This window comes from Rhagoletis pomonella, unplaced genomic scaffold (assembly GCF_013731165.1).
Source record: "Rhagoletis pomonella isolate Grant_MI unplaced genomic scaffold, Rhpom_1.0 Rhpom_scaffold_00008, whole genome shotgun sequence".
Taxonomy (NCBI): Eukaryota; Metazoa; Arthropoda; class Insecta; order Diptera; family Tephritidae; genus Rhagoletis; species Rhagoletis pomonella.
The window spans coordinates 38,218,198-38,228,861 of NW_023458562.1; the positions used below are offsets into that span (position 1 = coordinate 38,218,198).

The following is a 10,664-nucleotide window of genomic DNA, read 5'->3' on the forward strand; positions in this document are numbered from 1 at the left end:
TTTATTTAAAAATATATTTAATTTTAGACTGTACTACATATTTTGAAATTGTGGAAATTATCGATGTTAAAAATTTAAAGAATTAAGAAAAATATGTTTGCAAATTTATTGACAAATATTGACAATTTGTCAAGTGCACAGAATTGGGGGTGAGACTCAAACAAGGAAGAAGGTAAAGTTGAGTATGTAGAAGAAGAAAGGGATAAATGCAGATAGAGTAAAATAAAAGTAAAGAAACCTAAACATAAAGACAAAGAGGAGGGTCAATATAAATACTTAAAATAATAGCAAAGGTGTGGATGAATATTTAGATAAAGAAAAGAATACAGATAAAGATTTGAATTAAAGTCAAGGAAGTGATAAATATAAAAATGAAAAGATAAAAAAGGGCAGAGACAAAGGTAGAGACAAAAAAGAGAAAAAGAAAAGGATAAAATTGAAGAATGACATGTTATGTTGTGAAACGTTGTGTTGGTTGTGTTGTGTTGTGTTGTATTGTGTTGTGTTGTGTTGTGTTGTGTTGTGTTGTGTTGTAAGTGTTTAAATTTACCTTAATCTTCATTTTTTCCTTTACGTTTACACATATTTGTTTTTGTTTTTATTTTTACCTTTGCCTTTATTCTTTTCTTTATGTATGTACATACTCGCCTTTACTTTCAGCCTTGTATTGGTCTTTTTTCTAAGGGCCGAATTCCCAGTGCGTACTGAAATTCTATAGTTAGCTGCCGATTCTGAGTGAACTACGCACTGTGAATTGGCCCTAAGTGTTATTCTTTAACCTTTTATTAGCAGGTTTTTGTTAAATTAATACTATGTGCATACACTCAAGAAGCACTTGATTCAGCCCCAATCATTTCCGTGTGCAATTTCCGTTGAATTTGCCAATTTACTCCCAACCAACCGCCGCTAAAGAAATTTCACTTCAAAAATATTAAAATGATTGTGAACGCCCCGTTTAATGTCACAAACAACCAAATACGCCGTGACCGTGATCTGTACTGGTGCTTCTGAAATAAAAAAAGTACGCCTTTGCCGCACCAACAAAAATTTCACGATCGTCTTATTTCTACATATAATTACAGTATAATTACAGTGACTTAAAGGGAAATCAATATTAGATTTCTACTAATATTGAACACCATTTGGCGTTCTCCTGCTAACGCGAGCAGAATCCAGTACTTTAAGAGCTATGGAAATGTTATTGTTTAGCTGAGGGAAAGTTTATTAGTTTTGGGAAGTAGAGGAGATAGGGATTTCCCTTGTATTAATGTATCAAACTGAATGAGCGCATAAGGTTCATAGGTGCACATCAAGTCAACCACGCATGCTGTTTCATATACCAAAAAGTTTGTGTCAAGCAAGTCGTCTCTGTTGAGCAATATCTGCCGATACACTTTTTCGACATCGCCCTTAAATACAAATCGAGAGATATGCCACTTGAGGATGTTCTGAAAATGGGCCTTAAAGATATACATGTAAATTTGTAAACTTGGTAAAACTATTTTAGAATTGGCGTTGGCCCTGTAGCCTAAGAGCTGGCCAAATAATCTTCTGCCTGTCATACAGCTCAAAAGTAATTTAAACAAAAAAAAAAAAATAATAAAAAATTAGAATACATATCTCTTTTAGACATTGCAATTCATTTATTAGTTTTGATTATTGTTTTAATAAGTGCACTTTTACTTCATTTTCTTCATCTAATATAATAAGATGACTATCATTTTGTGAATTTTTGGCCACCGCTATATCCGTAACACGCTGGGTATTTGCATCTGCAAACTCTTCTCCGATTTCGCGATCCAAATAAAAATCATATGTTCGTATTTGTCCATTAATGAGCGCAAAAAGTCGCCAGCCATCACGTGACAGTTCTAGCGATTGCACTAAGTCCTTGCGCAATGCAGAGCCGATCATTATTATTTGCTGGTCATAGACGCGCAACTCAAATGGTCGCTTTTGATTGTTTATCAACGCAATGCAAGCGGCTGTGGATGGTCGCGTCTCATATGGGGTAGTGTGGCTATTGCCTTCGTGTGCCAGCTGTCGCCTCTCATTTAGTATAATGTTCTGAATGGCACAAGATTTTCCAGTGTCTGGATCGATGTCAGGTGTTTGAGGTGTATTAATACCACAGTTTTCTTCCCTTGAGTATGCAGTCTCCAAGCCCCCTCCATCTCTAAAGCGTTGAGAGGAAAATGTTTGCTGGTTGCAGTTGACAATCATCACTGATCCGTTCGAAAGGCCTACCGCGAGATAATTTTCGTTGGTTAGCACCTTCAAGCTTGTTGGAAAGAGGAAACCGCCCTCGCTGATGTTAATTTTACGAAAACGTTCTGTTTTTAGACTCTTCGAACAGGTCAGTACAAAGTTTCGGTTAATGCATACATAGATGCGTTCGCTACCGGTATCGATACCAGTGAAGCGAAGCCCCTGCAGTTGTTGGCTTTGTCGCAGCATATTCTGCGTACTGTTTAGTTCTCGTAAAGCCTCATCACTGTAAAGTTCTTTTTGGAACAATAATTTAGTTTTTTCGAATTGGGTTTGTGCGCGGCGCGAACCACTTTCTAAGTAGTCGCGTAGATCACAGATAGCACTCTGAATCAGTTTTACACGTGCCCAAGGTGAACTGTACTCAAATTGAAAACTTGACTTAGAAGCTGAGCTGTACTGCTGATGGTGGTGGGAATTAACTGTTTTCGGTATGTCAAATTCAAACGGCCTCGCACTAGTTTCCACCAGCGTCCAAATCGACAAGATGCCACTGTCGTTTAACGCAGCGAACTGGAAATAAATACTTCTGTATTAGAAAAAAATATTCATTCAGCCTTATCATGAGTTTTATTTTCCCCGAACCGGTTCACTTTTCACTCTTGGTTTCCATGGTTTTACTATGAGCGGATGACAAATTTTCGGGAGAACTTTTTTTAGGCGGAACTCAGGATAAGGCAGATTATATTTCATTTCCTGCATACCTGTATTTGTCTATACGGCCCTATAGTAGTTGTTGCTTTCGGAGGTGTTAGAAAACTACGTAAATCTATCACTGCGCCAAGGTCGACAAGTTTTTGCTGTTGGCTTGTATTGGTATCCCATGTCGGAACCACGGACTGCGTTGCAGCAAAGTGCGTCAGATATCCATCCAATTTGGAGCAGAAAGAGTATGTTTCACGCAGATCCCACATTGCAATACTGCCATCATGCAGTCCACAAATGACGATATCTGAGCAGTCGTTGCAGATTTCGGCGCGGCAAACCTCGCTCCACGTAGAAAGCAACCGCAATGGTTGTGAGCATTCGTTGGTTGACCACACCATAAGAAGGTGAGAAAAGTCGCTTTGATAGACGTCTGCGTCTGGCAGACTCACATGCACTGTAATGATAAGATCATGTCGCGCACTTGCGAATACACGTACTACACGCAAAGCATTTAAAAGTTTAGTGTCCAAAGGAATGTAGCCTTTGCTAATTGCCTGTAGGTTACTTTGGTACTGTTCCAGTTTCCTGATTTGTCCCACTTGACTAGTATCTGATTGCGCCGAACTGAGAACTCTCGATATTAGGCTGGTAGCACGAAGTAAAAATGAGTTTAATCGCTCGAAATCCACCGGTTTGTACATACTTTTCAGTTGTTCGCTAACGATCCGGTTGGCTTTGCTTTGACGAATAATGGCTAACTGTTGCAAACTATAATCATAGACATCAGACTTTGAACAGCAGATCGCTTTGTATTCGTCTGTCGGAGACTCGCCGCAACAGTTTTGTATCGCCGATGTACCATTCAGGCCTGAGCTAAGTTTTTGCACTGTTTGCAAATCGAATTGTGGCGGATGTTGTGTCCACATGGTGCGCATTTCATATCCGTCCGTCTGACATTCACTAGACATACGATTGTCGTTAGTTTGTGTCGAGCACTGCGTAGTATTGAGTGTGCCGTATGTTTGCATATAAATATCGTAGCTTATGGGCTTTAATTCGAAGAGCGAAAAGGTCAAAATGTCGAATTGAATTTTGTTCATTAGTTCTACGCCCCTTTTACTCACGATTGGTCTGGTATTAAAACCAGTATAACCGCCATAAGTGCTCCTAATTCCACCGAATTGGTCGACTTCTGCTTGAACTTTATTCGTTAGAGTATAGCCGCTGATTCCCGAGTCCAGCTGGTCTGTTGAAGCAACGCTATATGAAGTGTCCATGCTGTCAAAAGGCCTTTCACCCATTTGAGTGTTGATCTCAGAAAGCTTTGGATGTTTACGTGAGTTCATTTCGTAGTTTCCTGAGTCCAGTTTTCGTTCGGTATCCTTATCGCGATGAATTACTGTGATAGGATATTGGGTTATTTCAGATTCTTCCTCATCGTCGCTATTAATAGCATGCATTTCCTCCCTATTTTTTGCTCTTTCATCCCCAGATGATGAAGATATAGGACTTATGCTGTTGCCTTCATCTTCGCTGCCGGCACCACTTGCCGACGAGTCGTTCTCACTATTCCCAATTGAACCATTTTGAGTCGACGTTTCGGTGTCAAAATCCGACTCATATGACTCAAAATCGTCTGAGTAGTTATCGGGATCACCATCTTTAGCTTCATTACCATTAACCGAAACTTGAGTTCCTGAGGCCTCTTCTGGTTTTGGGACTGATTTTATACTTTTCAACGGCTCACCGAAGGCTACGTCGAAAGCTACTGGTTCTTTGACAACAGTTCTCTGTACTTCCCTTTCAACTGCGGGTAATTTCCTTGCAGCTCTTGTTTCCCTTGTTGTCACGTCTGATAGTATCTGTTGCTCTATTCTTTGCTTTGCTGAATCGGTACGCAAAACAATGATTTCTTCATCTTTCAAGGAATGGGTGCGGACACGCTTCGGTTGCTCATCATTTTCGACGGGTACAACGCTGTCATTGAATGACTCTGGGGCGAATTCTTTACGGCGCGGTGGTGGGGAGGCAACCGTTACATTGTGATATGTATCGAGCACGGCATTGGCTTTAATGGCTTTGGACTGCTTCTTCTTGACGTTTGCCTCAATACCAGGGCTATGCTTAACCCGCGTTGGCTTTTCATTGACGCTACTCTTGATTGACGTTGCTGTAATGCGTTTCTTTGGCTCTGGTGCATTCTGCCTGTCAGCTATTTTCGGAGCGGCTCGGGATGTGCTCAATATTTTACTTGGTGGGGTGGTTTTCAGCTTAACATCGCGCGGAGTTCGTGTCTTGGCAATTGGGGATGGGTCGACTCTACGTGATTGACTGCTGCTCTTAAGCTTGTATTTCTCTTCTAGAACTCGACTTGCGGCGGCTGTATCGGGGGTCGTTTTAAGTTGTGAGTTTACTTTGGTAGCTCCACTTGTAGTTTTTGGTGGGTTATTCACAGTGGTTTTTTTCAATGTGGTTCCTGTTGTTGTTTTAAGACCCTAAAATTTAAAGAAACAAAATTAATAAACGAAAATACACAGTATGCAAATTTATTCTCGTGAAATACGAGCTTGAAGAGAATGTGAAGAAGTTACATAATTTGGGGCTTGATACAAATACTTAAAGGTAAAACCGCTCGCTCAATTAATTCGTCATTTATTTTTTGAAGTTTGTCTACTTTATCTGGCTAACCCGAACGTAGTACCACAGCCATAAGCTATTTCGCTGGCTACATCAGTTACATCAGCAATAATACAACACAACCACAGCTACATATTGTGGGCAGATTGGAGAATTCTGGTTAGCCAGTAACATCGAAATGCTGCAATCACAACAGGCGGCCAATTTATTCGCCACTCGACTCACAGCTGCTTTCTGAGAGCACCTGGTATGATGAGGAATGTCAAGAGGCTTATGAGAAAAAAGATGCCGCCTACAGGGCCACGCTGCGATCGGGCGCAACGCGAGCCATGTGTGGACTGTTATATGGAACGTAAGCGGGAAGCGAGACCTATTTGCCGCAATAAGAAGAAAGAAGCCGAAATACGTGAGTGCGAAGAGCTTTAGATGCTGGTCGACAGGAATAATGCCCGAAATTATCAGAAAGTTAGGCGACTAACGGAAGGTTTCAAGACCAGGGCGAACTCCTGTAAGAAAAACCATGGCGAAATAGTGAACGATATCAACAACGTACTAAAATTATGGAGGCAATACTCTTCCACCCTATTGAATGGCAGCAGCACTGAAAGCTGTGGAAAAAGCGATCCCGAGCCCCCAGTCGAAGATGATGGAATCGATGTCCCACCGCCTGACTATGCTGACAACCTTCAGCCGAACTATTCAAGTACAGCGACGAGTAGCTGATGAGGTGCATTCATCAACTCTTACGAAGAATATGGTCAGATGAACGCATGCCCGACGACTGGAATTTAAGTGTACTCTGCCCAATCTACAAGAAAGACGACCCAGCCATATAGGCCATCTGCCGCACAGGTTTTGTGAAAGGCTGAAGCCCACCGTCAACGAACTGACTGGGCCTTATAAGTGGGGCTTTGCAAGATCAATTATTCACAAAAAGCCAAATCTTGGAAAATACTGGGGAATAGGATCTAAGCACCATATATTTGTCAAGAAAGTTGTCTTTATGCCTCGATGTCTGAATTTTTTTATTCCCGCGAAACTAATACGGCTGTGTAAAATGACGGTGAGCAATAACACCAGCACCGGCAGAATAGGGAATGACCTCTCCTAGTCTTTTGATACCAAACGAGGTTTCGGATGGTGACTCCCTTTCGTTTTATTTGTTTAATCTGATATTGGAGAAGAACATACGAGACGTAGAACTGAACCGCTCAGGAAAAATTTTTTGTGTGTGAAATTTCGGTAACAATAGTCGCGAAGTCTGCTCTGCCTTTTCAAAGTTTAATAGGGAAGCTAAGCGAATGGGTCTAGTGGTCAACAAGTACAGGACGAAGTATCTCCTGCCATCAAACAACAGTCAGCGCATTCGCGCCTTAGCACCCACGTCACTGTTGGTAGCTATAATTTCGAGAAAGTGGAGGATTTCATTTAGTTCAGAACCAGCATTAAGAGTACAACTTCACAACAAGCGTTTCAGGCGTTCCGCGCTTCTCAGGCTTTCAGTAATAGCGGAATTGCATAGCTGAAAGCCCGAAAAGCTATATATGTTTATATGTATATATGTGTGTGTGCATGGGTGGACGAGTGTGTACCCACTAGAACTTGAAGCGAGATCTCCCAATGTGAGGAATAAAAGAGTACTCATTTTGGCCTGATTTCGGAGCAAGAGGGGAGATTTATTGGTTCTGACCTCCTTTATAACTCGCTTAGGAGTCAAACGGGAGATCTCCTAAGTGAACAACAAAAGAATACTCCCAGAGCCATGATTTTGGAGCAATAAACGATTTTTGTCGATTTTGTGCTCCTTTATTACTCGTTTAGGAGCCAAACGGGAGATCTCCCAAGTGAGCAATAAAAGAATACTCCCTGAGGTATGATTACGGAGCGATAACTGAAATTTGTCGGTTTTGTACTCCGTTAATACTCGCTTACGAGCAAAAAGCGATGTCTCCTAAGATAGTTATCCAGGAGTATTCCTTTTGATTGATAGGGGAGCTATAAGCACCTCGTTCAAAAGAAATTGCGTATTATTGGAAAAATTTATCATAAGGAAAACTACAGAAAATATTTCATATAGAAACAATAAAAGGAGATGCAATAGTTGAATGTCGATAGCACACAGTTAAATGAAGGTCCGTCGGTATGTATTGCAACTTCTGTTTAAATTAGGTGTGTACTCGTATTGAGAGGACAAAATTGTCCAGCAGCAAAAGTTCTGAGAATTCAGCAGCATTCGCTCTCAAAGAGACGAAATATCAACAGAAGTACGAGAACGCAAAATTTGCAAAAACTTGCAACCTTCGAAACAGCTGATCACTTGCACAGTTGCCACTGGTGATTAATTCGGCAATTTGTTTTCTGCTTGGTACATTTTCCCCCGAGTTGGCATTTTATACAATTGAATAGTTTTGGATAAGAAAAACCTTGTTAAAATACATTCATTGGAATGAATAAGTTATTTTTCTCATAATTATTTGTGATATCACATGGTGACGCATTCAAAAACAAGAGTATCTCCTTTAAACACCCATCATTGATCCAAAAAAATGTAATAGATATAGCTACAGATGTAGCTTTAAAATTATAAAATTTTCATTTCAACAATCAACTTACCAAAACCGAAAACTTCAACAAAACAACATTTCAGCATGCTGCATTTAAATCTATTTTGGTAAATTTAAAGGTAAATTATGGTACAAACGAAAAATGTCATACGGCAACCGTAGTCAGCACACACTAAAGTAAACAAACTGGAGATTAATAGCAAATTAGCGAAAAATAAACACAACAAACGTTGTGCACATTAAATTTACTCACTTTTTCGTTGTATACAAGCATTAATAATAAAATTTGCAATAAATAACTCAAAAAGGCCATATTTTCTTTTGTTTATTTACAAACATGTGTTTTGTGATCAGCTGATTTTCTTACTTGCAAGTTTTAGCTGGGAAAAATTTTTCCAGCAGAAATTTGCAGCTCTCTTTCACAATTTGCTCTCTCAATTTCCCTACTTTGCAAGTTTTTTGGGTACGAGAACGCAAAACCAGTAAAACTTTTCTAAAACTTTAGATAGTTGGGCGTACGAGTACACTCCTATTGATTAAATGTTGTGTTCTATACCGCTAAATACTTTTCAGATTAGCAAATTAGTATCAGCATTTACGTATGACCACCTGGTTTTAACGTTCATATATTGCCGGTCCAGAGCTTTTACTGGGGGACATAGCTAACAGATGGGCAAAGTAACCTTCACATTGATCGTGATTAAAACAAGAAAGTTTTATACACTCTCCCTATTTGCGTGAGCTCCTGAACACCCAAGCATCCCTGACACCAGGAAATCATGTAGTTATCTCATCGTTTTATTATCGTTCTGCTTTACTTTGAATGCATTTACCCGCATTAGAATTCCAATATTAATCAAAAATGTAATAAGTATTATTTATGTATGTTTTGTCTGATCTCGTACTTATAGGTATCTGTTAAGATCTTTTGATATTGTATACATGCAGGAGATTAAAAAATTGTATAAATGGATTGCGTAAATAGCAAAATCTTTTAGCTAATATGTGAGGCAATGAAGAGCTCTTTTATTACTCGTACAGGAGGCTTTCGGGATGCCTCTCATGGGAGCACTCTCTTATTGATCGTTCGGGAGGAATGTGGGATGTTTTTCTATGTGCACTCCCCTGTTGTCTTTTTGGGATGGATAGGGGAGGATTTTATGGGAGTACTCCCGTATTGCTCCCTTAAAAGGTTTGTGGGACGATATTTCTGTGTGTGCTCCGCGATCGCTCGTTTAGGAGGTAAAAGGGATTACTCGCCCTCCTAGGACATACAATGTTAAAGGGAGTATACAAAGTTACATGCTTATACACAGAAGCATAGGGAGCAATGGGGAGTATTCGTATGCCCCAGGGAGTACTCACCGAGCAATCGTACGATGCTCCCCAGTTCTACTGGGTATATATATGTACACATTTTAATAAAAAATTAACAAAAAATGTAGCCCCCTCCCATACAAACCGAATTTTTCATACTGCATATCTCTGGAAATGTTCATGGTAGAGTAGTGGAACTTGGTACTGCGATGTATGAAAACAATCGCATAATCTTAGTGAAAAATTGGAGCTCTTGGAAAAGGGGGCGTGGCACCTCCCATTTAAACCGAATTTTTCATAGTGTATACTTCTGAAAATGTTCATGGTAGAATACTGTAACTTGGTATTGCGATATACGAAATAAATCGCATACTCTTGGAGGAAAATTGGAGCTATTAGAAGAGGGGGCGTGGCACCTCCCATACAAAGCGAATGTTTTGTACTGCATTTCTTTGGAAATGTACATGGTATAGTACTGGAACTTGGTATGGAGATATATGAAATAAATCGCATAATCTTGGAGTAAAATTGGAGCTATTGGAAGAGGGGGTGTGGCACCTTCCATACAAACTGAATTTTTCATATCTCTGGAAGTATTGAGGGTATAGTACTGGAACTTGGTATTGCGATATATGAAATAAATCGTATACTCTTGGCGGAAAATTTTAGCTATAGGAGAAGGGGGCGTGGCATCTCCCATACAAACCGAATTTTTCATACTGCATACTCTTGAAAGTGTTCATGGTAGAATACTGGAGCTTGGTACTGCGATGTATGAAAACAATCGCATAATCTTAGTGAAAAATTGGAGCTCTTGGAAAAGGGGGCGTGGCACCTCCCATACAAACCGAATTTTTCATAGTGTATACTTCTGAAAATGTTCATACGAAATAAATCGCATACTCTTGGAGGAAAATTGGAGCTATTAGAAGAGGGGGCGTGGCACCTCCCATACAAAGCGAATTTTTTGTACTGCATTTCTTTGGAAATGTACATGGTATAGTACTGGAACTTGGTATGGAGATATCTATATATAAGTACGCCACAAGTAATTTTTGCAGTCCCTTTTTTGAAGGCACTGTTCGCTCGATTTCAATGAAACATACACCGATTTAAAGCATATAACTTCCTCTAATCCAGGAACGTTAATCCCGATACATAGGGGGCGTGGCATCCGACATATACACCCCTATTGCGAGTGTCGACTGGCGGTAGAATAGAAATTTGTCG

The 10,664-nt window shown here is 40.0% G+C and overlaps 1 protein-coding gene across 1 annotated transcript in view; it reads right to left on the reverse strand.

Annotated features, from left to right (window-relative positions):
• Positions 1-1,656: 1,656 nt before the first annotated feature.
• Positions 1,657-10,664, reverse strand: part of LOC118744839 — a 19,287-nt gene continuing 10,279 nt past the window's right edge. Inside the window, exons 2-3 of the mRNA XM_036478204.1 lie at positions 2,973-5,411; positions 1,657-2,781 (exon numbers count right to left, since the gene is read on the reverse strand). Coding sequence (XP_036334097.1) covers positions 1,657-2,781; positions 2,973-5,411 — 3,564 coding nt within the window. The remainder of the gene's footprint in view (positions 2,782-2,972; positions 5,412-10,664) is intronic.